Source organism: Phyllostomus discolor, chromosome 6, assembly GCF_004126475.2.
Source record: "Phyllostomus discolor isolate MPI-MPIP mPhyDis1 chromosome 6, mPhyDis1.pri.v3, whole genome shotgun sequence".
Classification (NCBI taxonomy): Eukaryota; Metazoa; Chordata; class Mammalia; order Chiroptera; family Phyllostomidae; genus Phyllostomus; species Phyllostomus discolor.
Genome location: NC_040908.2, coordinates 121,998,120 through 122,024,680, shown reverse-complemented (window position 1 = coordinate 122,024,680; position 26,561 = coordinate 121,998,120). Strand labels below are relative to the sequence as shown.

The following is a 26,561-nucleotide window of genomic DNA, read 5'->3' as shown; positions in this document are numbered from 1 at the left end:
AGCTCCTGTGCTCTGCCCAGGACTCTATGGGACAGGATGGATCTGTTCAACGTCTGCATGGGTGCCAAGTACTCCAAGAAAAATCCAGGTCCAGAGGACAAGTTTCATGACCAGATAAGGATGGAGTGGGGTCTGGAGTGGAAAAAGCACTGACTCTAAAAAGGGAAGAAGTAGGTGGACAGGAAGATCAACTTTGAGGGGGTGATGGAGGCAGGAGTGTGGCTAAGATTATCCTGAGATCCTCCCTTAGAGGGGCCACCAGTGGGGGGCCCACTATGGCCCAACTGCTTTCCTCACACCTTATCAAAGAACATACCCAAATTGCCTACATGGTAGGTGCATGGTAGTCTCTACTTATACAAATAAGGAAATAGGCCCAGAGAGGCCACAGTTACATGTGGAAATTGAGAGGCTAATCATTAACTAGGATGAGGAGAAGACAGGAAGTAACTTTCCCAGCCTTAATTATGTGCCAGCCGACAGGGCTCAGAGGTAAGGCAGAAGGAGAGACTGGTCCCTTACAGTCACTGTGAAGCAAACATACACAAACCGGCCGGGTCTCCCACCCCCATTAGGTTCTGAAGACAATGACAAATCATATGTGTGGGAAGATTTCCCAGGAAAGGGGCCATCAGCCTTGGCCTTGGAGGATAAGAGTTTTCCAGGAAGACAGAGCTGGGAGGGACAGCCTAGGAGAGGACAGCACGTACACAGGTCGAAGTGTGACACACAAACAGTGGCAAGTCCGTGGGGCCAGAGCACACAGAGAAGAGGAGGTAAGGCCAGGGCCCCCATGTCATAGGTAAGGCCCCTGGAAGCAGTTCAGGAAATCTGAGCTTGAAGTTGAACTGCAAACTTATGAGAGATGCCAGTATTTCATTCCTTCTGCCCCCCTCCCCTGCTCCCCACAAGGTCTCATGTTGCTAGAGGGCTGGGGTGTTCTCAGGGAAAGGCTGCGGCATGGACCGACTCCAGGGCTTGAAGTGAAGAGAAGGAAGCCCAGCAGCCCCATGATTTCTGAGTCATTTGAAACATTTTGTTCTTAGTATATGTGTGTGTGTGGTAAAATACACATAACATTAAACTTGCCATTTTAAGCATTTTCTAAGGGGACAGTTAGTGGCATTAAATACACTGATGCTGTGCAGCAACACGGGGCAACCACCGTCCACCTCCAGAACCACTTCATCTTCCCAAACTGAAAGTCTACCCATCATGTCATTTTTAGAACTTTTTAAGTTCCAAAGGGTACTTTTAAGGACCCTCTGGAGTACCTCCTCCAGATTATCGTAATTCTGGGGGACTTGGGCTATGTGGGAGTGGCTATTTTTGTTGAACCCCGACTTTACGTCATATTAAATCTTTTGGAGGAAGAAACCATTGACCTTGGCTGGTGGGTCAGGGATGAAGTGCATGGGGTCTTGCAGGGTGACCAAGAGCTGGGACATCCGAGGAAGAGCACGGGTGAAGTTGGGGAGGCCTGGACGCATGGTCTGTGTTAGCCGCACTGGGTGTGGGCAAGGTTGTTGGAAAGCTGTCGGTTCAGCCCCATTCTCATGGATTTTCCTTGATTTCTCCTGAGTGCCCAGACCAATAACATCTCCCCTCCCACTTCACCCTGGGAACTAGAGTTCATCTCAGAGAGTGGAAGCAACTGGCCCATGATCACCCCGCTCTTGAGTCACAGCCCAGAGTGATTTCCAGAGAGAAACCTCCACCACTTCCACCATCTTACCTGCCTTGAATTTAGCTCTCTAGAGCAGCCTCCCCGTTCAGCCAGGCCCATGTTCGGGCCTCTGTGCTGACCGTTGCCCCTCTGTTCCCGCATTGCTTTCGGAACCCATCTGGAGGCCCCTCATCTGGGGTTCCACGCCCCAGGACGGCCAGACCACCGCCCTTCACCTCCGCTCCCCACCACAATGGAGGGCCAGGTTCTGGAACACCCTGTCCTACGTCTTAACCCCACCACTTCCCAGGGGTTCAGCTTACTTACACTCTGTAAAAAGTGCTGTAATAATGTTTTAACTGGATTGATGAGAAGATAAAGCACAAAAGCCTTGGAGACTCTGCTCAGCTCTTCTCTAGGCTTAAATATCACATGATTCCCTCAACCCCGAAGGAAAACCATAAACAACGTAAGAGAAGATATTTGATCTGTTTTTTTCACTGTAGTATTCTCAGGGCCTAGCTCAGGGCCTGATATACCATAAGTACTCAGTTAATAGTGGCTGGATGCAAAATGAGTCACATAAATAACTTGAATAATGTGAAATAAGTTTGTAAACTGTTTAGGGCTGTACAAATAATAATTGCTCCCTCTGTCAAGTTCCCCAGGTTGCCCACATCCCCTGTGTTACTCAATGTTAACTGCAATATATTATTGCTTTGCCACAAACGGGGCCTCCTCAAGAACCACACACAGGTGCCCCCCCCCCCCCAAGGAGTGTCCCCCTGCATAACCTACTGGGACACGGGGGCCAGAAAATGGAGGAGATGGCTGTGCTGAGGGAAGAACTTAGTCCTGTGTCTTCCCCACACAGTGCAGTCCCTGGAAGAAGAACGCCTGCTGTTCTGTCAACACCAGCCAGGAAGCCCACAAGGATGTGTCCTACCTGTACAGATTCAACTGGGACCACTGTGGCCCCTTGGAACCCGTCTGCAAGCGCCACTTCATCCAGGACACCTGCCTGTATGAGTGCTCCCCCAACTTGGGGCCCTGGATCCAGCAGGTGGGGTGCCCTCCCCACAGCTGCTCCCCAGACATCTCCTCACTCTGCCTCTCCACTTCTGGGGCTATTCAGGGCTGGGCACTGAGAATCCTGAGTCTGAGGCCTTTTCCCCTCCACACATGTCCCAGGTGAACCAGAGCTGGCGCAAAGAGCGCATCCTGAACGTGCCCCTGTGCAAAGAGGACTGTGAGAGCTGGTGGAGAGACTCCTACACCTGCAAGACCAACTGGCACAAGGGCTGGAACTGGACCTCTGGTGAGGGCCTGGGCGTGTGGGGAGGAAGGAATGGGGAGGTGGAGGGTGGCGGCGAACAGGTGTATGAGGGGTAGTTGTGAGGCCAGCAGAAGACATGGTTCTGAGCCCAGTGCTAAAGGCCTTCCATCCTTCAACAGGGTTTAATGAGTGCCCGGTGAAGGACGCCTGCCACCCCTTTTATTTCTACTTCCCCACACCTGCTGCTCTGTGCAATGAAATCTGGAGTCACTCCTACAAAGTCAGCAACTACAGCCAAGGGAGCGGCCGCTGCATCCAGATGTGGTTTGACCCAGCCCAGGGCAACCCCAATGAGGAGGTGGTGAGGTCCTATGCTGAGGCCATGAATGGGGCTGGGCTCCATAGGGTCTGGCTTGGCCTGTCTGGCCTGGCCCTAATGTTGTTCCTAGTGCTCACCTGAGATCCTTTTACCTTCTGATACCTGGACACCCCTGCCCAGTTCAGCCCCACAGCTCAGCTCCCATGCTGGAAACTGTCCAGAGCTTGAATAAACCAGATATCCTGCATGTGTCTTGCAAACTGTTTGGGTGTGAATGGGAATGTGACTTTTGCTTCCTAGTTTCCATTGACTGAGGCCAGTGAGACCTGGTCAGTTCCCAGCTCTGATACTTGCTATGAATTTTTCAGATACTGAACTATTCTTCTAACTGAGGACATATTTATAGCTTTCAGCTTCATTTTTCACTTCAGCTCTGATCTAGAGTTAGACCCAGGGCTTTATCATTGGAATTGGAGGCAAGCCTCCCGGGAATGACTCTTCTGCCCTGTGCTCAGCTGTCCAGGAGAAGAGAGGGGAATGGCAGTGCCCAGCACATTCTGGATGGCTGCCTGGAAAGAAGTGAAGGGTCCAACAAGAGCCCTGCCCCGCTCTAGCTAGTGCCCACAAAGCACTACCTGCCAGGCAGTGCCCTAAATGCTTTGGACTTATTCCCACAGGGTGTAGACACTATTGTCTGTATTTTACGTATATGAAGACCGGCACATACATTCAGGAGCATGGCCAAAACATTACCCTCTGCATAGAGCTGGGATTGCACTCCAGGCAATCTGGCTCTTGAGAACAAGCTCTTTCCCCAGTGTGGAGGGTAAATGCGTGCATCTTGAAGGGATACTGGACCCACACCTGGGCAGAGGAGCTGGGCCTGAGCTGTTCTGGCAGAGCTAGGACTGGATCCCAAACCTAGACTCCTAGAACAGCTTCCAGACCAGGGGCGTGACAGGTTTTTAGGCAGTGATCTCACATTAAGTACAGTTTGTAGCAGTTGTACTAAATGGCGTTATGTTACAGTACCGTCTCTGAAATCTCGGTGGCTTAACACAACTAGCAGGTATTTCTTGCTCAAGCTACAGTGATTAAAGTGGGTTGTCAGGGGGCCTCTGCTTGGCACTCAGCAAACCAGGGTGGCGGGGGCTCCATCTCATCACACACTTCCACAGGCAGGGAGAGGGAACCTGGTGAATGAATTCCATACGGGCTCTTAAAACTCCCACCCATCACTTATATTGTTGGCCAGTTCCCGTTATGATCATGACTAACTTCAAGAAGGCCAGGGAAATGTAAGTCTACAGGTGGCTGGAAGGAGAGGGGAGTCAGAATATTTGACAACAGAACTGATGACTGGGGCAGGCTGTTATGCTAAGGTCAGTGTATTTGTGGCATGCTCATGGTTAGAAATTTATTTGGTTGGGTTAGTTCTTGTAAGAAGGAGGAGTATCAGCTGTTAACCTATAAAAAGAACTATACATGAAAAGTAAAGCAGCTCACTGGCTACCACCCTAACAGTCTTATTATGAACAAGGCCAGTTGATGTGTCATATTCCTTATAGAACCAGTGGCACTATTTACAAATCTGACTTGTTTACAGATGCATTAGAATTAGTGAAATTTAAGACTGGAATCACCTCAATCCAATGTACCTTATCAAAGGCCTATGGTGCTGTTTGAGATCCATTTATAAAAATACTTGTCTGAATCCCACTCTGTATCTATCATCCTCAAGTTCATGGGAGTCATGAGGTTGCAGAATGGATGAATAATTTTCCATATCAATATCTCCTAGAGCAGTAGTCCTGACAAAAGCAAAGATATATAGATTAATGAGACAGAACTGAAAGCCAGAAATAAATCTTTATATTTATATTTAATTGATTTTTGACAAAGTTGCGAAGGCAACTCACTGGGGGAAAGCACTGTCTGCCCGACGATGGACGGGGACAATCGCTTGCTCACGTGAAAGAAGATGCACGTAGACCTTCATCTCGTGTCACACACAGACTCAACTCAAAATGAATCATAGACTTAAATGTAACAGCTAAAACAATAAAAATTTTAGAAGAAAATGGAAAAACATTTTCAGATCCTGTGGTAGGCAAGCTTTCTTAGTGTGAAGCTTCTACTACCTTTTACTTCTTTTATGGACCCAAAGCACAATCCATGACAGGGAAAAAAAAAAACAAACAGAAAAACTGGACATCATGAAAAGTCAGCTCATTCTATTAGACCTGTATTACCCTAATACAAAATCAGACAAAGACATTACAACAAAAGAAAGTTACACCCCAATATATTTTGAATAAAGTCATAAGTATCCTCAACAAAATACCAGCAAACTGAATTCAGCATAATATAAAAGAAGGGATTACCCCTCATCACCCAGTAAGATTCATCCCAGGAATCCAAGCTGATTTAATAAAATACTATGTGAATAAAATATAAGGGCTAATACCACATGATCATCTCAACTGATGCAGAAAATCATTTGACAAAATCCAAAATTTTTTTCATGATAAAAAATAAAACCAACAATAAACACATTAGGAATAGAACAGAATTTTCCCAACATGATAAAGGAAATGTCTGAAAAGCCTCTGCTAAATTCAGACTCCATGCCAAAAGGCTTTCCCACTAAGGTCAGGAACAGTATAGGTGTATTTACTCTCATGATGTCTATTCAACACTGCACTGAGGGCTGTAACTAGGGCTGTTAGTCATGAAAAAGAATCAAAAGTCACCCAGATTGAAAACAAGAAATAAAACTATTTCTGTTCACAGATGATATGACATTGTATATAGAAAATCCTAAGGAACCCATAAAGACATACTACTTATACTAAGTGAGTTTATCAAGTTTGTAGGACACCAGACAAATACATAAAAGTCCATTGTATTTCTATACACTAGCAATGAACAATACAAAAATGAATTAAAGATTACAACTTCATTCACAACAGCATAAAAAAGAACAAAATACATCACAATATATTTAACAAAGTAAAAGGCTTGCACACTGAAAACTATACACATTGTTGAAAGAAATTAAAACCTAATACATTAAAAGAAACCCTAAGTTCATCAATCAGAAGACACTTTTGTTAAAAGGCAATTCTCTCCAAATTGATTTATAGATCCTACTTAATTTAGAAAATGCCAGCTGACTTTTTTTTTGAAGAAATGACAATATAAGCCTAAAAGTTATATGGACATGCAAGAGACCTATAATATCCTAAACAATCTTAAGAAAGCACCAAATTGGAGGACAAATACATTCTCATTTCAAAACATACTACCAAGCTACACTAATCAAGACAGTGTGGTAGTAGCTTAAAGAGAGATGTACACATCAATGGAATAGAACTTAGAGCCCAGATTTTTGACAATGGAGTCAAGACAATGAAATGGGATAAATGACAACTCAAAAAAATAGCATTTTCAAAATATGGTGCTGGGATATAAGTGGATATTCACATGCAAAAATAATTAGATTGGGCCCTTGTTTTACCCTATATACAAAATTTATCTCAAAATGGATAAAAGCTCCAATCATAAGAGTGAAAACCATTAACACTCCTTACAATTTTAGGGGAAGGGCTTTATGACATTGTATTAGGCAACGATTTTTTGGATATGAGAACAAAAGCATAAGCAACAAACAAGAGGTAAATGGAAGTACATCAAAATTAAAAACTTCTGTGCATGGAAAGACAATGAGAGTGAAAAGGCATCCTGAAGAACAGGAGAAAATATTTGTAAGGGTTGATTCCTTAAACTCACCAGTAAAAACAGCTCATATAACCTGATTGAAAAATTGGAAAAGGACATGAATGCACATTTCTCCAAGGAAGTTATACAAATGACCAACAAGCATATGAAAAGTTGCTTAATGTCAAAAATCATTAGAGAATTGCAAATCAAAACCACAATGAGGTATCACCTGACACTTACCAGAATGGTTTCTAATTTTTGAAAAAGCAAGTGATGGTGAGGATGGAGCTCTTGAACACTTTTTTTCTCTTGTACAATGTTCTAAAATTGTGTAGCTGCTGTGGATAACAATGTGACAGTTCCTCAAATATTAAAAAAATAGAATGGTAATTGTATATGATCCAGCTGTTCCATTTCGAGTATGTACCCACAGAACTGAAAGCAGGGTCCTGAAGAGACAGGTGTACAGCCAGGTTTATAGCAGTGTGCTTCACAACAGCCAAGGGGAGGAAGTAACACAAGTGTCCATTGATGAGTAAAAGGATAAATAAAATGAGGTATACACGTGCTACAAAATATTATTCAGCTATAAAAAGGAATGAAATTCTGACACATGGATGACCTTTAAGGATATTATGTAGTCAAATGAGCCAGTCACAATAGAAATATTGCATGATGCCTCTTACAGCGGGTTCTGAGAGCAGTCAGATTCAGAGACAGAAAGTCCAATGGTAGCTGCCAAGGACTGGGGGAAGGAGGAAATGGGGAGGAGCAGCTTACTGAGAAAAGATGGTACAAGATGGAAAATGAAGACAATGTGAATATATTTTCGGGAAAGAGGTGTTCAGGAAAGAGGGAAGGGAAAAGTCTGAGGGAACGAAGCTGCTTAAAAACCACCACTCTTTCCATTTCTTTAGCATTTAAGCAAACAGGGTCCTGTTTGTGTTACATCACTTGATCCTTCGACAGCTGATTTGGAGAACTCAGCTGAGCTGGGCCACTGCTTTCCCCAGGACAGCGGGGATTCTAAGCTGGGACTTGGCAGGGAGGATCAGGTGATCCAGGATCTAAGGGCAGGGCACTTGCTGGACACAAGATAAGGGTACTGTGCGTCCCTGGCTCTTTTCAGGAAATAGGGACCTGACCTATTTAATTACATTTTAAGGTAAAGTCCAGAGAGAAGGTGTGGGTGCAAGACATCTTCTTCAACTTGGGAACAGTCCCGCAGGGCCCACCTCCTAACCCCACATCCCCTTCAGAGCCCTCCTAGGCTGGGGTGAGGGAGCCCCCTTTGCCAGCCTCTTCAACTTCAGCCTCAGGGAGCCTCAGGCCCCCGGCACTGAGGGAACACAGTCTGACCCCATCAGTCACTGTGGAGGTGGGCAGACTGAGACAGAGGGTGGAGGTAGCACCCTGCATGGGGTTCTGTCCCCTCAGGCCTCGTTCTCCCCAACCACAGCCTCCTCTGCAGGGACAGAAGGACATGGCCTGGAAACTGACAGCAGCTCTGCTGCTGCTGGCCTGGCTTTCAGCCACCATGTGCAGTGCCCGAGACGGGACAGAGCTGCTCAACATCTGCATGGACGCCAAACACCACAAGGCCAAGCCAGGCCCCGAGGACAAGCTGCATGACCAGGTATGGCTGGGGTGTGGCTCTGATTGGGGGGAGGCCTGCTTCTGACAGGGGAGAGGAAGTCAGGGTGGTGAGGGAAGGGCTGAGGGGTCAGACACCCCATATTTGAGTTGTGGCTGAGAAGGTAAATGTTCAGGAGTGTTTAGGTGATTTTAGGGGTGGCCTCTTCAGAACAGGACACCACATGAGCAATAACATGGAATAATCATGTATCGAGCACCTACTAGGTGTCATGTATTTTCTGTACATGAATTCATTTTTCCAGGGGTCCTTGGAGGTATGTAGGTGACATTTTCCACACGACACAAATGAGGAGACTGAGACCGAGGAGAACATGGACACACAGAGGCACTGGCCCTGAGCAGCCCTTATGGCCAGGTAGCAGCAGGACCGGGGCAGACACCTCTGCGTTTGGGGAAGAGATTTTTACTCCTTTCATTGTGGCTAGTCCCATGAAGTGCTGAGGTCAGAGGACAGGGCCTCCTGGGACTGTGACACAGGGTTCTGGTGTTGTCCTTGCACACAGTCTTTTTTAAAAAATATAATATTGATTATTCTATTACAGTTGTCCCATTTCCCCCTTCATTCCCCTCCACCCTGCACACCCTCTCCCACCCACATTCCCCCCTTTAGTTCATATCCATGTGTCTTAAGTTTTTTAGCTTCTACATTTCCCATACTGTTCTTGCCCTCCCCCTATTTTCTGCCTACCACCTATGCTACTTATTCTCTGTTCTTTTCCCCCCTCTCCTCCTCCCATTCCCCTGTTGCTAACCCTCCATGTGATCTCCATTTCCGTGGTCCTGTTCCTGTTCTAGTTGTTTGCTTAGTTTTTGTTTTTGTTTTAGGTGCGGTTATTAATAATTGTGAGTTTGCTGTCATTTTACTGTGCATTTTTTATCTTCTTTTTCTTAGATAAGTGCCTTCAACATTTCATATAATAAGCGCTTAGTGATGATAAACTCCTTCAACTTGACCTTATCTGAGAAGCACTTTATCTGCCCTTCCATTCTACAGGAAAGCTTTGCTGGATAGAGCAATCTTGGATGTAGGTCCTTGCCTTTCATGACTTGGAATACTTCTTTCCAGCCCCTTCTTGCCTGTAAGGTCTCTTTTGAGAAATCAGCTGATAGACTGATAAGAACTCCTTTGTAAGTTGCTGTTCCCTTATCTCTTGCTGCTTCCAGGATTCTCTCCTTCATTTTAATCTTGGCTAATGTAATTATGATGTGCCTTGGTGTGTTCCTTCTTGAGTCCAACTTCTTTGGGACTCCCTGAGCTTCCTGGACTTCCTGGAAGTCTATTTCCTTTGCCAGATTGGGGAAGTTCTCCTTTATTATTTGTTCAAATAACTTTTCCACTTGTTGCTCTTCCTCTTCCCCTTCTGGCACCCCTATACTTCTGATGTTGGAACATTTAAAGATATTCTGGAGATTCCTAAGCCTCTCCTCATTTTTGAATTCTTGTTTCTTCATTCTTTTCTGTTTGGTTGTTTCTTTCTTCCTTCTGGTCCACTCCATTGATTTGAGTTCCAGTTTTCTTCCCACCACTATTGGTTTCCTGTGCATTTTCCTTCATTTCACTTAGCGTAGCCTTCATTTTTTCATCTAATTTGTGACCAGATTCAACCAATTCTGTGAGCATGCTGATCACCAGTGCTTTGAACTATGGATCTGATAGGTTGGCTATCCCATCATTGCTTAGTTGTATTTGCCGTGGAGCTTTGATCTGTTCTTCTGTTTGCACCATTTTTTGGGGGGGGGGTCTGGTTGGGCATGTTATGTCTGAGTGGCAGAGCCTTAGATGTTCACCAGGGTGGGGCAACCAAGTTGCTGGGTTGTGACGTTGTATTTGGGGGTGGGGTCCGAGAGAAAACAATGATGCTTGCTCTGCTCTCTGTTGGATTTTAGTCCCTTCCGTTGCTTCCCCCAAGCAAGCTGGGCCTTTCTGGTGCTGATTTCCATGTGTGTGGGCTTGTGTATGTTCTAGGATCCTGTGAGTCTCTCCAACAAACTCTCCTGTGAGTCTGGGAGTCGCTCCTGGCACCTCAACCCCCACAGGATGCACACAGTCTTAACTATTTGTGCCTTGGTTGCAACCATGTTAGACTCCATGCCTCCTTTTTATGACAAATATTGTTTAGACTCTCTTTTCTATCCTGGAATAACGTTTGAAGCTAATAGAATCTATTTGCACATTTAGTTTAAAAAATATCAACATAACCACCTGTAATGCAAAGGAGAAGCCAAAAGAAAGTACTTTATAATACAATCCCTACATTTCAACATGCCGATTTCTGGTGTGGCTATATTAGAAGTCACCGTGAAATAGCACCTGTCTTTTATTGACAAAATCACTATGAACAGGGCAGCTACAAAGGAAGGTCGATACAGGTGTATTCTATTGGCCACTTAAATTGTATGAGATACTCTAAGCAGTGTTGCCATTGTTGACACAATTCTCTACAATAGTGGTTAACTCCAGCAATGCAAAACATACACTACAGCCTTCCATTTCATGGTGTTTTTTTTTCCTGGTCTGGAGCATCTGGTCTACATTATATAAAAACCGTGCTAAAGTGTGGTGTGTCTATATATAAGATGAAGTTTCATTTAGATTAGAAAAGCACAAGTATGTCTTTACTGTTTTTAGCACGTGTTTCTGTGTGCCCGCGATGTGTCTGGTCCTGGCCTAGCCACTGGCAGGGGGCGGGGGACACAGATCTTGATATTTGCCAAGAATATGGTTATTCAACAGTGTATTACTGCATCGCTCACTCTCTTTCCTCCTTTACTCAGAATGTCACCCACCAATGGCATTTCAAACCACCTCATCTAAAATTTCCACAATCACCCCATACTCCACATTCCCATTCCCTGCTGTAAATTTCCTCATGTAATTGACCATAGACTTACAATCATTTTTCTCTCTCAGTGTCCTACTGTGTCTCCCCTGACCAGAATGTAAGATCCATGAACACATATTTCTGTCTGTTTTGTTGTCTGCTCTATTTGGTCTAGAACAGGGCTGGCATAGAATAGTTACTCAATAATAATTTTTAACAGTTTTTAAAATTTTTATTCATTGATTTGAGAGAGAGAGAAAGAAACATTGATTTGTTGTTACATTAATTTATGCATTCTTTGGTTGATTCTTCTATGTGCCCTGTCCCAATGTGGCTGCCAACCCGCCTGAACCCGCAACCTCAGTGCATCAGGTCGATGTTCTAACCAACTGAGCTACCTGGCCATGGCATAATAATAATTTTTTTAATGAATAAGTTTAAGAAATCCTTATAAAATGTTAACAGCTGTATAAATAATAGTTTATTGCCCTGACTTGTGTGGTTCAGTTGGTTGAGCATTGTCCTGCCAAGAGAAAGGTCACCAGTTTGATTCCTAGTCAGGGCACATGCCTGGGTTGGAGGTTCAGTCCCTGGTCAAGGTGTGCACCAGAGGCAACTGATTGCTGTTTCTCTCTCACATTGATGTTTCTCTCCCTTTCTCTCCTCCTTCTCCTTTCTCTAAAAAAGTAAATAAATGAAATATTTTATTGTCCTCCCAAGTCAGGGTTTCTCCTAGGTTCCCAAAACCCTGATCACACTGTTGTAATTGAGTGTCCCCCAAGATGTAAATTCCTGGAGACCAGGAAGAGAAGAGTCCTCCCAGTGAGTGTTTCTAGGGCAGCCTTCCTGGGACAGGAGAGCAAGAACCAAATGGGCAGAGACTAGATGCAGAAGTGTGTGGCAGGGGAAGGACTTAGTGCTGTGTCCGCCCCTCCCAGTGCAGTCCCTGGAGGAAGAACGCCTGCTGCTCCGTCAGCACCAGCCAGGAGCTGCACAAGGACACCTCCCTCCTGTACAACTTTAACTGGGACCACTGCCGCAAGATGGAGCCCGCCTGCAAGCGCCACTTCATCCAGGATACCTGCCTCTATGAGTGCTCCCCCAACCTGGGACCCTGGATCCAGGAGGTGCGGGTGTCTCCCTCACCCCAGCCCAGCAGGCTGCCCTCCAGCTCAGTCAAGCCTGTGGCTGCCAACCTGCCTGGCTGAGAGGAGCCTTCCCCCTCCCCCCTCCCCCCCAGGTGAACCAGAGCTGGCGCAAAGAACGTTTCCTGAACGTGCCCCTGTGCAAAGAGGACTGTGAGAGCTCGTGGGAAGACTGCCGTACCTCCTATACCTGTTACAGTGTGCAGCCAAGAGGGGGCCCCAAAAAGGGATTTGGAATGGGTTCCAGAACTCAAGGTGTCTAGGAAATATTAGAAAGACATATGAGATGTCCTCACCCTTTCCCCCCACAGGTGTGAGTTGGGGGAAGGAACACGTGGTGCGGGAACATGCAGGGCTGTTTTGTATGACCACAGCTTTGCAGCTAATCCATGGTATGATCATTTAACACATCTATAGCCTTTGGCTGGTCACTTAGATATGTTAAATAGCTGTGGCCATGCTCTGGGCCAGGGGGATGGAAAGGGACTCCCTCCCAAGATGTGACTGGGGGATAGGTCCTTCGAGTTACAGCACCTGCATGGGAGCTTGGAGAAGACTGGCTCTGTGATATGGGGCCACCCCTGCCCATACTTACGATGGCAGCCCAGTAAACTTGGAATAATACAGGAATGCTGGCAGGTGTAACTGACTGTAGGAGGAGTTGGAAATGGGGGCACAGAGGAAGATTGGCCCGAGGATTTAAACCCAAACATGGCAGCAGAAGCAGGAGAGACTTTGCCTGAAAGGAGGGTAAAAGAACTCTTGCCAGTAGGCATGAGAAAGTGCCACATGGCTTTGGATTAATTGGAGATCCTGCCTGGATGGTGACACAGCTGATGGTGCCAGCGGCCTGAAAACCCAAACATTTGCTTCTCTTCCTGAGTTACGGTACCCTGAATTAGGGCAGGGGGAGAAGAAAGCACTGTGGGCGTCTGAGGGTATCCCAAAGGACTTTAATGTTTTAATGAAGACATTAGGTCACTACTTGAAGTCTGTATAGCATTAAATAAACATTTCCTTTCCTTTTCACAAATCTCTGGCATTGAGAGATGTCTTTCCTATTGGCGACGGACAATCGAGCCCAGTAGAGGGTCCTTTCAGTAGTAGTATATCGTCCCAGGCCCCCTGTGTTCTGTAACCCACCTGCAAGACCGACTGGCACAAGGGCTGGAACTGGACCTCAGGTGAGGGCCAGGCAGGTGGGAGATTGAGGAAGGGTTTTCACAAAGGCTGCTCAAAGATCTGGGGTTGTGTGAATATCTCTGGGGTAACCAGGGGCTGAACGTGTGTCTATACTGTCTCGTCTTGCAGGATCTAACAAGTGTCCAGCTGGGGCTGTCTGCCGCACTTTTGAGTTTTACTTCCCCACGCCTGTAGCCCTGTGTGAGGGCATTTGGAGTCACTCCTACAAAGTCAGCAAGTACAGTCGAGGGAGTGGCCGCTGCATCCAGATGTGGTTTGCCCGGCCCAGGGCAACCCCAATGAGGAGGTGGCGAGGTTCTATGCCTTGGCCATGAATTCTAGGGCCACGGCCCATGGGATTGGGCCTCTCCTGCTCAGTCTGACTCTGATGTTCCAACTCTGGCTCTTCCGCTAAGTTGTTCCCACTACTGATACCTGGACATTTTCCTTGCCTGCACCCAATGTGGGTGACTTCAGCTCAGCCCAGTTCAGCCAGCTTTCTCAATCAGGAGCCTCACAATGCCTTGGTCATTCATTCCTTATCCAAGATGTGTACTATGAGGTTTCTGTGACAGCCTATTCAAGTAGAGAGATCCACGTGGGTCTTGTGTCCTGTAAATAATTTGAGGATGAATGGGTTGTGGGGTGGAACATGCCTCATTGATTCACCATTCCTGTTGAGAGGACCCAAGAAAGGTGGGGACTAACTTGAAATTCACCAGCAAGTAGGGAATGTAACTTGATCCCTCGGTCTGGGGCTTAGTTCTTCACCAGGCTTCCCTTATACCAAGTTCGTCTTTTTTTGCATCACAAGGGCACAAGAGGATTGGTGGAGGGAAGGTGGGCAGAAATTGGTGGATAATTATTGGGTTTCTGGTGTGAAAAATGTTTCATTCCCCATCCTTCTCTTACTAGATGTGGCCTGGGATGGAAGTATTGGTGGAAGGGTCTCAATAATGAACACCTGCATTACTTGCTTTTTCAAAAATGACCAATAATGCTACAATGGGTAATTTTGCACATAGTAGTTTGTTATGCTTGAATTCCAGAAGAGGGATTGCTGGGTCAAGGAGTATATGGATTTCTAATTTTGATAGTTACAGCTTTACAGGGGTTGTGTTGGCGTGGCCCCTGCCAGCAATGCATGAGTACCTGTTTCCTTGCACCCTGGTCAGCACAGCATGGTGTCAGGCTTCTGATTTTCTGCCAAGCAGAAAGGTGCCGTTTTCTTTCGCCATGTGCCTTGACATGAGAACACGGTTTCTGAGATATGTCCCTATCAATCTGTTGAGATCTAGTTCATACATTTTCATTACTGTACAATATTCTATGTGCATGTCACCTTCAGTTCAGTTACCTACTGATGAATATTTGAGGGAAGGAGGCTCTTTTATGACATTGCCATTTTTGAAAAGCACAGGCCAGTTATTTTGTAGAATATGCTTCATTTTGAGTTTATCGATTTCCTCATCACTAGACCAAGGCTGTGAGTTTCTGACACAAATACCCCAGAAGTAACACTCTGTCCATCTCGTTGCGTCACGTGGGAGGTCCGCTGCTGATGATGGTAACCGGTCTTGTGGTTGATATTGGGTCCTCCAGGGTTATTTGCTACATTTTCCCCCTTATAATTAATATGCATGTGGTAGAGAGTACTTTGAGAACTGTAGATATCCTATTTGTCAGCAAACTTGAACCCATCACTTTTACTGACATATTTTTTAAAAAGTAGAAATGCCAAAAATGTCTTCTTAGATGACAGCTCCTCACCATCCCTTCAATGCTGTTTGATGTGTCTGTTGGAAAAGCCAAACTTCTTCAATTGCATAGAAGGCCCTGCCCATCCCCCCACTTGTTCTGCATGTCAGATTATTGCCCCTTCACCCCCTGTACATGAGCTCTGTTCACATTTTTCACTTTGGGGCCTTTACTCCATCAATTCCCTCCCTGTCCTCCTGGAATGTTCTTTTATCATTGGCATGTTTTTTCCTGGTAGCCACTTAGATTTCAAATTAAAATTTCCCCCTAAAATGATTTCTGACCACCTAAACAAAAGCAGTCTTCCAGGCACTTTTTCTTTCTTTTCTTTTTTACTCCTGAGGGGAAGAAGAAGGGAGGAGAGGGGAAAGGTGTGGGTTTGCTCACTTGGGGAGACAGAGCACCTCCAGGCTCTTCCTTATCTCATCCCTTTAGTCCCTTTGCACAGACACAAACCTACTGTGTATACTGTCTGCCTGGCTTTTCCCTAACAAAAGTATGTCTGAAAGCAGGGGCCCTGTCTTTGTCATTTGTGCCTTGTCGCTGGGGTCTGGGTCAGTACCTGGCACAGAGGAGGCACTCAGCAAGTTAAGGAATCCGTGCCCTCATACTGTCAGGCAACAGAAGCTTTCTGGGCACCCAGTCTGCTGGTCTCTACTAACAGGGAGGAAATTGAGTACCTTGCACGTCTGGTGGGGGCAGATGGACCTGAGGACAAATAACTCAGAAAATAAGCAGCTGAGGTTTTGCTACAGGGAATCCCAGAGTGTGGTGTCGTTACACGAAAGCACAGAGGTCAGGGAAGGCTTCCAGAGGAGTCATGTTTGCCACGCAGAAAATGGCAGAAGAAACAGCCCTTCATGGAGAGGGTTTAGCAAAGACTTGGAGGTAATAGAAGGGCAAGCAGAATTTCTAGGCAGCTAAGTTAGAAGTTAAGAGGGGAAAGGTAAGAAGTGAGCCCGGAGGAGAAACACTGGATCTGCAATCCTCAGGCGGATGCCCTGAGAGCCCCCCACAGAGCTCTCCTTTCTTTGTGAAAGACGCTGGGCTTGGAATCACACTCGGATCTGACCCCCAGCCCCTCCTCGCTGCCTGGGGACAGCCCACTCCACAGGTGTGAGGATGGGTGAGAAGCCACTGCAGTTGTGCACACGTGATGGGCTGGAACTCAGGAAAAGCTCTGGCTTCCCCCACCCCCACTCCCTGAAGCCCAGAGCTCCCACCTGTGCAGGTCATCTTCCTGTTATTTTTGTGTGACTAATCTTGCTGGTATTAAGCTTCCGGTATGGGCAGATCCTTGGGAATGGCTCCAGGGTAGCTGCTTGATCCTGTTTCTCCCTGCAGGTCAGGTGGCCTTAGCACTCAGGCTCCTGATGCAGAGAAGGGTTGTGAAAGGAAAAAAGGGTTGTCAGGAAAGTAGATCTGATTATAGGGTGATTTGATTATAAATTCTTAACTGGGCAGGTCATGGTGGGTCTTCATACTCCAGGCCTAAAACTTTTTAGAAACAGGATTATCTTTGCCTTAAGCAAGGCTGTCCATTGTTTTTGTGCATCTGAGTTGATGCACCTTTGAAATCAGTGGTAACCATCCCTCAAGGGAGCATATCTTAACTGTCCTGTAATCCAACCCATGCACTCCTTTCTCCCCCCTTCATGTAATCTTCCTTACTTCCCTCCTGAATGTAAAATGCTTAAAAGAAACTGCAAAAGTGTCATTCTCCCGAGCATTTGAGATCTTGCTTCCCAGCAATTGTCTATTTTGGCTCAAAAACTCATAAACATTCTCTACAGGTTTGGATGTTTCTTATGTCAACAAGGGCATGAGGCTCAACAAGGGCAGGGACGCCCCACAGACCAGAGCTCCACTTCTAACTCACCTTTCATTTGCTGGTCCCTTCCAAAGCCCTCAGGGCCCAGGGACCTGGTCATTCCTGGCGTGGGGGTGGGGCTTTAGCTCACAAAGGATCAGCTGCCAGAGCAGGGGTGGAGGATGAGGAGCAGGAGCAAATCCCATCTTGAAGAATTTTCACCTGCAATCTAAGTGGTCTAGGTGGTCCCAGACACCTGGTCATTCTCCAATCAGGAGAAGGCTGAGCCAGGTGGGTAAAGTCAGGAGGGAGGCCTGAGAGTTCCAGTGGCCCTCTCCCTGCTGAGATCTTCAGAGGGCTTAACCCTCCCAGGTTGTGACAGGATTCAGGTAAGGCTTACTGAGAGAGAGAGAGAGAGAGAGAGAGAGAGAGAGAGAGAGCGCGAGCACGCGCGAGCGCGTGCAAGCACGAGCAGGACGTGAGCTGGGAAGCCATTTCTTTGCAAAACCTTTAGGGCCTTCTTTCTTGACTGATCTTCCTCCAGTGATCCAGCTGCCTCCTCTGATTCTCCAGCCCCCTCCTGCTCCAGGGGTCCAGTCCTGTGGCCTTCTGGAGGGTGTTGGGGCCCCATCTTTCCTAACCTTCTGCTGCCATCCACAGGCTGATGGCTCCCACGTCTGCCACCACCTTCCCCTGGGTCGCACACAAGCCCCTCCACAAGAGTAAGCTCAGCGTTTTCTTCTGCCCGATTCTGCTGTTCCCTTTTCCCTTCCTCCCACCAGTGGTGTCAGCCCAGTCTCAGGGGGTGAAAAAAGGAAGGTTTCTGTCCTTAGCTGCGGCAGGAGTCTAAATCAGACCAGACTCTTAGATGCTGTAGAACGCATAACTGTGTAGGTGGGTGGGTGAGTAGGAGATGACAGGAGAACTGGAATCGTGGAACAAACGAGGCTCTGGTTGGTCATCAAGCCAATGAATGTCTTTGATTTTGCAGCTGGAGGTGAGTGACGCCTGGGGCTGATGAGGTTAGAGGAGTTGGTGGCTCTGTAAGTTGGGGACACAGGAGCTCTTTGCTCTTTACAGCTGGGAGCTCAGAAGCCTGTGCTCCAGCTCTTGCCCCACAGTTGGCTCTGTCTCGATTCCCTGAGTCTCATTCTTATCTGTATCACAGGACAGGGATGTTGGAAGTGGACCCGATTATTTGAAAGGATCCAGCAACTCATACTGTAAGGTTTTATTGGACCTGAGTTTTGTAGAGAAAATGGGTAAGAGGAGCTTGGAGATGGCCTTAGGCCCATATTATTGCTATTATTATTAATTATTATTATTATTAGGCTCACACTATTAATTCGCCCCCTCCCACGAAGGCCTGTCTTGTGACCACATGCAATAATTAACTGCTGAGTGGCCTTCGCCCGATCCCAGGCTCCACTCCTGGGCCACATTCCCACTGTCTGACCAAATGCCCGTCTCCTAGGCCACTAAACCACAGCCATTCCTGAAGTAAGGCGGGGTGGGAGGAGGGGGAAAGGAACTGTGGAGCTGAGCAGAAGCCTGAGCTACAGAGAGCCACCTCCACTCCCAGGTATGCCACTCTCCATCCCTCATCACAGGCAACAAGCCCTGTGGTACTCCCAGCACGTGTTAAAGGATTTTCTGAACTGGGAGGGTCCACTTTGCCTCAAGTGCAGAGAATTCAGAAGTGGAGGCTGAGGCCAGAGCAGAGCACGGCCTGCCTAAGGTTAAACTACAAGTTGGTACCTGTCCCTGAACCAGAACCCAGGGCTCTTGCCGTTCAGCACAGCCCTGAGTTCTCAGTATGTTAAGTCTGGGGCCCTGGGGGTGGGGGTGCGTGTGTTGAGGGTGGTGGTTATGGGTGGTGGTGGGGCTGCACCTAGTCCAAGATCTGAAGCCGAGCTTAGGAAAGCGGGGAGAGGGGTGTGTAGAGTGACGTGGGTGGCACAGAGAGGAAGAAACTGCTGGCTCTAGAAAGCAGCCATGGTAAGAACTGCTGACTGACCAGGTGGGATCCAGCGGAACCCAGGGAAAGGGCTTTCTCAGGCCCCAACCCAGGACCCCCGTGCTCTGCATCCGTTGCCCCCATGAGAGCCTCAGCACAGAGAAGGTACAGGGGACAAACATGGAAAGCGCTCTGGATTTGAGGGTCCCAGAGTCAGACTTGGGTGGTACCTGCCCTGTGACTTGGGGCACATCCCTCCAACCGTGTCCGGCTGACTCTTCAGTCTGTGCCCAGCCGGCTGTCGTCCACTGCCCTCCCCCGCTCCCCAAACACACATTTAATCCTCAGACGAGAAAACTAAGCCTCAAGATAATTTGAGGTATTTTCCCCCAAGGTCAAGTAGGAGGCGAGTGTGAGGGCCGGGACTGTGGACAGGGTGATCGGAAACCCTGTGCTCTAAACTGCTAGACTCCCCCCCCCCCCCCCCCCCCCCCGCCCCCAATCACCTTGCTGTCCAGATTGGGTCCTGGAATGAATGACTTAGCAAATGGTAGAATAAATGAACACTGGAATGAACAGAAAAGCAAGATATGTATTATGGAAGGGGATGGGGTGTGGACAAAAAAGGGGGTTTCTGTGGAAAGTCACCTCGCAGGGTGATATGATAAATTCCTAACTAGGCAGATCATTGTGGGTTAGTCACACCCCAGGCACACACAGCTTCTTTACTAAGAGGATATCTTTGCCTTAAGCAAACCTGTCCATGGTTTCTGTGTATCTAGATTAACACCCTTTGGAATGCCCCCTTTTAGCCCCCTCTTCCAATTACACCTGACAACCCTTTCAGGTGCCCCTTCTAAACCTTGAAAGAGGTAATCTGATCCCACTTTGCTTTCTCTCACCTTCCCTCCTTAACCGTAACTTAAATGAGACTGCAAACTGTTATTTTTTCAGAGCATTTTTTTTTCAGTCTGTTGAAATCTTGCTTCTAGCCCTATCCTCTGTTTGAGTGAAATTAACTCATAAAATTATCTACAGGTTTGGATGTTTCATAGGTGGACGGGGGTGAGGAGGGGGTGAGGAAGGGGTGAGGAGGAGAAGGAGAGCTGGGTGGGAATTCAGTTCCAGGCTTCCGCAGCCCTGCTGGGCAGTCAGCCTGGACCCTGCTCAGTGCAGGTCCTATCCATGAGGCCCAGGTGAGATGCCTGAGTTCTACAGAAGACAGGGGCAATGTGGAGACGGGCAACTCTGTGAGCAGGGGGCGCATGGGCTTTTAGAACTGTGGCAAGTGGGTGTTTCAAGAGAGCCAGGCACCTGCTCCCCAGTGGGCTGAGGGAACTGTTACCTCGCAAAGCTCAGTGTCTGAGGTCAGAGGATTGAGGTGCTCTGATGGCTGTGCAGAGGCCAGCTCTGGGGAAGAGGGCTCAGAAGCCTCCCAAGGCCCCAGGGGCTGTCCAACTGTCTGTCACTGCCCACCCACCAAGCCTCTGTGCCCTGTGACATGGGTTCGCCCAGGCCACATGGGTTCCGGGAGAGAGCAAATGATGAGGCTGGGAAGAGCTGGAACCAAGGCTTTTTAAAACAAATGACTAAGTAAGTAAGTAAATAAATAGAATGGTAATGAGGGCAACAAACAAACAAACAAACAAACATGGGTCTGCAATTTATCTGGAGCTCCAAAAGTAAGATATTGTAAACTTTTGCACAAAGGTTTTTCGTGTCAAAAATCTGACCTGAAATTAATACAGTGTTCGTTTTAGTCCTCACCCAAGGATATATTTATTGATTTTAGAGAAAGATCGATGTGAGAGAAACATGGATACATGCCCTGACTGGGGGATTGAACCTGCAACCTTTTGGTGTATGGGACAACACTCCAACCAACTGAATCACCTGGCCAGGGCTCTTACAGTTTTTATTTATCCCACCGGTGTAACTGTTTCACCACAGAGTGTGTGTCTGATTGTTGAGTGCATGTTGAGTGCTTGTGTTACCTTTTATAAAATCATAAAATTTTAAACTCTGAAACATTTGCCTCTAAGAATTTTGAACAAGAGATGGTTGATGTATGGCAATATCCTGGCTATTTTTGCATTTTGCCCAAACCCCACCTTAATTGTATCACTTGATCCTCACGATCAAGTAGAGAAATCAGCGAGGCCCCTGCCGCTGAAGGTCCCAGGAGGTGGTGTCTGCTCCCACCACTCACTGAGGCTGGGAAGACTGAGGTGTGGGGGTGGGGTGTAAACTGCCCTGGGGCTTCCTCAAGGCTCTGCCCACCTGGATCTATTCCTACAACCTGAAGCCCCACCTTTATTTCCTTGATGCCTCTGACCACAGCTCTTCCCTCAGGGACTAACATGGCCTTAACAGTGGCAACACAGCTGTTGCTCCTTCTGGTGTGGGGGACTGCAGTATGGGCAGCCCGGCCTGGGGCTGAGCTTCTCAACGTCTGCATGGACGCCAAGCACCACAAGGAAAAGCCAAGCCCAGAGGACAAGCTGCACGAGCAGGTGGGCCCAGGTCAAGGAGGAGCAGTCTGGGGTGGGGAGGAACTGACTCAGGAAGAAAAAGGCGGAGATGAAATGTTAACCCCTCTCCCTACCTGAGGAGACAGACCTTGGCCTACAGTGTTGCTTCTTAAACTCCACTCCATGGGACCTCTGGGGGATTTCAAGGAGGCACTCAGCATACTTGGGAGCCCTGGAAGGAAACCCAAGACTTCCAGGGCACATCCCAGGGACGGTGGGCGCCCGTTCCCCATGTTTCCCAGCCCACTTCTCACTCCCGTGTTGTCAGTTGTAAGTGTTCTTCCCCGTGTGGTTTCTGTCATCAGAATAAAAATCTGAGAAACCTCTTTATTTTAAAAAAAATGGGAAAAACCCTAATCTGGGTAACCATGTGTTTAACATAAAGGGTGCTGGTATTGCCAGACCAATGCTAACAGCGCAGCTTCTTGGCTGTTGGGTTTCTGTCTCCTACACGTGGGGAAGCAGGCCCAGCCAGGGGCCTGGGAAACAACACTGGACAGACTGCTACCAGGGTTCCTGTTGATTTCGGTGTAGACCGGGAGTTACCCCTTCCCGGGACTGGGAAGAGAACGTGCACACTGCACAAGGTGACTTCTTTTCTGCCAGCCTTAAACAGCTCAAGAAAAGCGGATCTCCCAGCCCTGAGGCTGCGGGCAGGACAGTGTGGTGCATGCATCTAGCAAACATTCGTGCCTCCAGCTGGGGTCCTCCACCCCACTGGGCCTGAGGCCTCCTACTTATGACAATTATTTTACCACAAGCCCTTTGATAACCTACACCTATCTAGACATTAAAAATAATCAATATGATGCTAAGATTATAAATGAAAAACAAAAGGAAGGCATTTGTAATATGCCTTCCAACATGTAAATGTTCATTTTGATCTCGTTAGCAGGGAGTTATCTCGGTGCTGCGTCTGTGCTGGTTCGGCCTCACTGAGCCCCGACTGCCAGTGTGGACCGACCGGCAGTGGTGTGGCTCAGGTACTTCCAGCAGTAGTGACTTTAACTTCTTCAGCCTATACACATTTTATTTTAGTTTTATATTTTTATGTATTCAAAGATTTTATTTATTTATTTTCATAGAAAAGGGGAGGGAGGGAGAGAGAGGGAGAGAAACATTGGGCCGCAACCCAGACATGTGCTCCCACCAGGAATCGAAACAATGACCTTTCACTCTGGGGGATGATGCCTAACCAGCTGAGCTATACCGGTCAGGGTGCAGCCTATATATATATTTTAAAGTGTGTACATTTTATTATTTTATTTTGTACTAAATTCTAAGCCATTGGCTTCCCTTTATTCAATAATAATGTGCCCTGGCTGGTGTGGCTCAGTGGACTGAACATAGGCTCGTGAACTGAAAGGTCGCTGGTTTGATTCCCAGTCAGGGCACATGCCTGGGTGGTGGGCCAGGTCCTTGGGGGGATGCGCAAGAGGCAACCACACATTAATGTTTTTCTCCTCTCTTTCTCCCTCTTTCCCCTCTCTCTAAAAATAAGTAAATAAAGTCTTTAAAAAATGTATTGGGCATTTATGTAATTCCAGCTATTCTGGGATTAAAATTTATTCAGTTTGCTTCCTTACCTCATGGTCTTTGTCACCTTCTCAATGGGGCTGGATTGGACCATTCTAAAAATTGCAAATCCTCATCCCTTTACCCTGCTTCAGTTTTTTTTCCCCAAAGCAATTATCCTATGAGAAGTGTTCATGGCTGTGTCCCCAGTTCCTAGAAAAATGCCCCATTTAGAGTAAGTAGCAGCTCAATAAAGATTTGAATTAATCAATTTTGTAATGACTGAGTCTCCCCAAAAGAGGGCCCCCTAACAGCATTTTCAGTATTTCCCTGAAAGACTGCACTGGGGGACTAAGGACTCCAAGAGGAGAGGCTGCCTTGGAGATACAGTGGTACCTCTGTACTTGTTAATTTGTTCTGAAATTCTGTGACAATCACCAAAACCTACCGGTACCTAACGATGAAGCAGTTTCCCTTGCGGGGTGGAATCATGACTCATACATGTTCTATCAAGTATGAGCAATTGCTGAGTGTTGAAGCATTTTTTTCTCGTCAAAGTGTGATGAGTACAGGGTTTGAAGAGTTCTGAAGCCAACGAGTGCTGAGGTATGACTGTATTCTGTGCTGGGCCTGGAACTTAGTCCTGTGTCTTTCCCACACAGTGCAGTCCCTGGAAGAAGAACGCCTGCTGTTCTGTCAACACCAGCCAGGAAGCCCACAAGGATGTGTCCTACCTGTACAGATTCAACTGGGACCACTGTGGCCCCTTGGAACCCGTCTGCAAGCGCCACTTCATCCAGGACACCTGCCTGTATGAGTGCTCCCCCAACCTGGGGCCCTGGATCCAGCAGGTGCGGTGCCCTCCCCACAGCTGCTCCCCAGACATCTCCTCACTCTGCCTCTCCACCTCTGGGGCTATTCAGGGCTGGGCACTGAGAATCCTGAGTCTGAGGCCTTTTCCCCTCCACACATGTCCCAGGTGAACCAGAGCTGGCGCAAAGAGCGCATCCTGAACGTGCCCCTGTGCAAAGAGGACTGTGAGAGCTGGTGGAGAGACTGCCGCACCTCCTACACCTGCAAGACCAACTGGCACAAGGGCTGGAACTGGACCTCTGGTGAGGGCCTGGGCGTGTGGGGAGGGAGGAATGGGGAGGTGGAGGGTGGCGGCGAACAGGTGTATGAGGGGTAGTTGTGAGGCCAGCAGAAGACATGGTTCTGAGCCCAGTGCTAAAGGCCTTCCATCCTTCAACAGGGTTTAATGAGTGCCCGGTGAAGGACGCCTGCCACCCCTTTTATTTCTACTTCCCCACGCCTGCTGCTCTGTGCAATGAAATCTGGAGTCACTCCTACAAAGTCAGCAACTACAGCCGAGGGAGCGGCCGCTGCATCCAGATGTGGTTTGACCCAGCCCAGGGCAACCCCAATGAGGAGGTGGCGAGGTTCTATGCTGAGGCCATGAATGGGGCTGGGCTCCATAGGGTCTGGCCTGGCCTGTCTGGCCTGGCCCTAATATTGTTCCTAGTGCTCACCTGAGATCCTTTTACCTTCTGATACCTGGACACCCCTGCCCAGTTCAGCCCCACAGCTCAGCTCCCATGCTGGAGACTGTCCACAGCTTGAATAAACCAGATATCCTGCATGTGTCTTGCAAACTGTTTGGGTGTGAATGGGAATGTGACATTTGCTTCCTAGTTTCCATTGACTGAGGCCAGTGAGACCTGGTCAGTTCCCAGCTCTGATACTTGCTATGAATTTTTCAGATACTGAACTATTCTTCTAACTGAGGACATATTTATAGCTTTCAGCTTCATTTTTCACTTCAGCTCTGATCTAGAGTTAGACCCAGGGCTTTATCATTGGAATTGGAGGCAAGCCTCCCGGGAATGACTCTTCTGCCCTGTGCTCAGCTGTCCAGGAGAAGAGAGGGGAATGGCAGTGCCCAGCACGTTCTGGATGGCTGCCTGGAAAGAAGTGAAGGGTCCAACAAGAGCCCTGCCCCGCTCTAGCTAGTGCCTGCAAAGCACTACCTGCCAGGCAGTGCCCTAAATGCTTTGGACTTATTCCCACAGGGTGTAGACACTGTTGTCTGTATTTTACGTATGTGAAGACCGGCACATACATTCAGGAGCATGGCCAAAGCATTATCCTCTGCATAGAGCTGGGATTGCACTCCAGGCAATCTGGCTCTTGAGAACAAGCTCTTTCCCCAGTGTGGAGGGTAAATGCGTGCATCTTGAAGGGATACTGGACCCACACCTGGGCAGAGGAGCTGGGCCTGAGTTGTTCTGGCAGAGCTAGGACTGGATCCCAAACCTAGACTTCTAGAACAGCTTCCAGACCAGGGACGTGACAGATTTTTAGGCAGTGATCTCACATTAAGTACAGTTTGTAGCAGTTGTACTAAATGGCGTTATGTTACAGTACCGTCTCTGAAATCTCGGTGGCTTAACACAACTAGCAGGTATTTCTTGCTCAAGCTACAGTGATTAAAGTGGGTTGTCAAGGGGCCTCTGCTTGGCACTCAGCAAACCAGGGTGGCGGGGGCTCCATCTCATCACACACTTCCACAGGCAGGGAGAGGGAACCTGGTGAATGAATTCCATACGGGCTCTTAAAACTCCCACCCATCACTTATATTGTTGGCCAGTTCCCGTTATGATCATGACTAACTTCAAGAAGGCCAGGGAAATGTAAGTCTACAGGTGGCTGGAAGGAGAGGGGAGTCAGAATATTTGTCAACATTTTATAATCCAGATACACACACACACACACACACACACACACATATACATATATATAAGAATATTTGTTAACAGAACTGATGACTACTACAAAGACTCTTTTGCTATGGTCAGTGTATTTCTGGCATGGTCATATTTACATTTTTTTTTTTTTGCCCTGGCCAGGTGGCTCCACTGATGAAAACGTTTCCCTGTACACCACAAGTTTGCAGGCTCAATCCTGGTCAGGGCATGTGTGGGAGGCAATGGATGGATGTTTCTATCTCATACCGATGTTTCTCCCTCTCTCCCTGCCCCCACTCCTCTCTCTCTCTCTCTCTCTGTCTGTCTCTCAAATCACTAAGCATATCCTTGGGTAAGGATTAAAACATTTATTTTTTCTGTTTGGTCATGGTAATGAGGAGGACCAACTCTAACAACATGAAAAGTGGAGAAATTCACTGGCTACCACCCTAAACAA

The 26,561-nt window shown here is 47.5% G+C and overlaps 3 protein-coding genes and 1 long non-coding RNA gene across 4 annotated transcripts in view; 3 read left to right on the top strand and 1 right to left on the bottom strand.

The window, feature by feature from the left end:
• Nucleotides 1-13: 13 nt before the first annotated feature.
• On the top strand, nt 14-3,521 carry LOC114498866 (folate receptor alpha-like). The gene is made up of 4 exons (XM_036028866.1): nt 14-114; nt 2,541-2,729; nt 2,858-2,984; nt 3,122-3,521. Exons 1-4 carry the CDS (start codon nt 37-39, stop codon nt 3,400-3,402), a joined length of 675 nt encoding a protein of 224 aa, XP_035884759.1. The 5' UTR covers nt 14-36; the 3' UTR covers nt 3,403-3,521.
• A 1,080-nt stretch (nt 3,522-4,601) lies between these two features.
• LOC118501272 overlaps nt 4,602-26,561 on the bottom strand; it is a 46,742-nt gene continuing 24,782 nt past the window's right edge. Inside the window, exon 4 of the long non-coding RNA XR_004903895.1 lies at nt 4,602-5,072. This is a non-coding gene — a long non-coding RNA (uncharacterized LOC118501272). The remainder of the gene's footprint in view (nt 5,073-26,561) is intronic.
• On the top strand, nt 8,378-14,391 carry LOC114499468 (folate receptor beta-like). Its single transcript, XM_028515669.2, is given in 6 exon segments — nt 8,378-8,620; nt 12,401-12,589; nt 12,703-12,807; nt 13,758-13,791; nt 13,919-14,065; nt 14,068-14,391. Coding segments are annotated over 6 exon segments (831 nt in total). The 5' UTR covers nt 8,378-8,401; the 3' UTR covers nt 14,205-14,391.
• Nucleotides 21,624-25,012, top strand: LOC114500346 (folate receptor alpha-like). The gene is made up of 4 exons (XM_028517016.2): nt 21,624-21,827; nt 24,023-24,211; nt 24,340-24,475; nt 24,613-25,012. Exons 1-4 carry the CDS (start codon nt 21,639-21,641, stop codon nt 24,891-24,893), a joined length of 795 nt encoding a protein of 264 aa, XP_028372817.1. The 5' UTR covers nt 21,624-21,638; the 3' UTR covers nt 24,894-25,012.

What these genes read in the sequence shown, in the direction of transcription:
- LOC114498866 (XM_036028866.1), top strand. Translation starts at nt 37, where the DNA reads ATGGATCTGTTCAACGTCTGCATGGGTGCCAAGTACTCCAAGAAAAAT. An exon ending in TGGGGCCCTGGATCCAGCAG is followed by an intron (nt 2,730 to 2,857) that starts GTGGGGTGCCCT and finishes CACATGTCCCAG; the next exon opens with GTGAACCAGAGCTGGCGCAA. An exon ending in GGGCTGGAACTGGACCTCTG is followed by an intron (nt 2,985 to 3,121) that starts GTGAGGGCCTGG and finishes ATCCTTCAACAG; the next exon opens with GGTTTAATGAGTGCCCGGTG.
- LOC114500346 (XM_028517016.2), top strand. Translation starts at nt 21,639, where the DNA reads ATGCCTCTGACCACAGCTCTTCCCTCAGGGACTAACATGGCCTTAACA. An exon ending in AGGACAAGCTGCACGAGCAG is followed by an intron (nt 21,828 to 24,022) that starts GTGGGCCCAGGT and finishes TTTCCCACACAG; the next exon opens with TGCAGTCCCTGGAAGAAGAA. An exon ending in GGGCTGGAACTGGACCTCTG is followed by an intron (nt 24,476 to 24,612) that starts GTGAGGGCCTGG and finishes ATCCTTCAACAG; the next exon opens with GGTTTAATGAGTGCCCGGTG.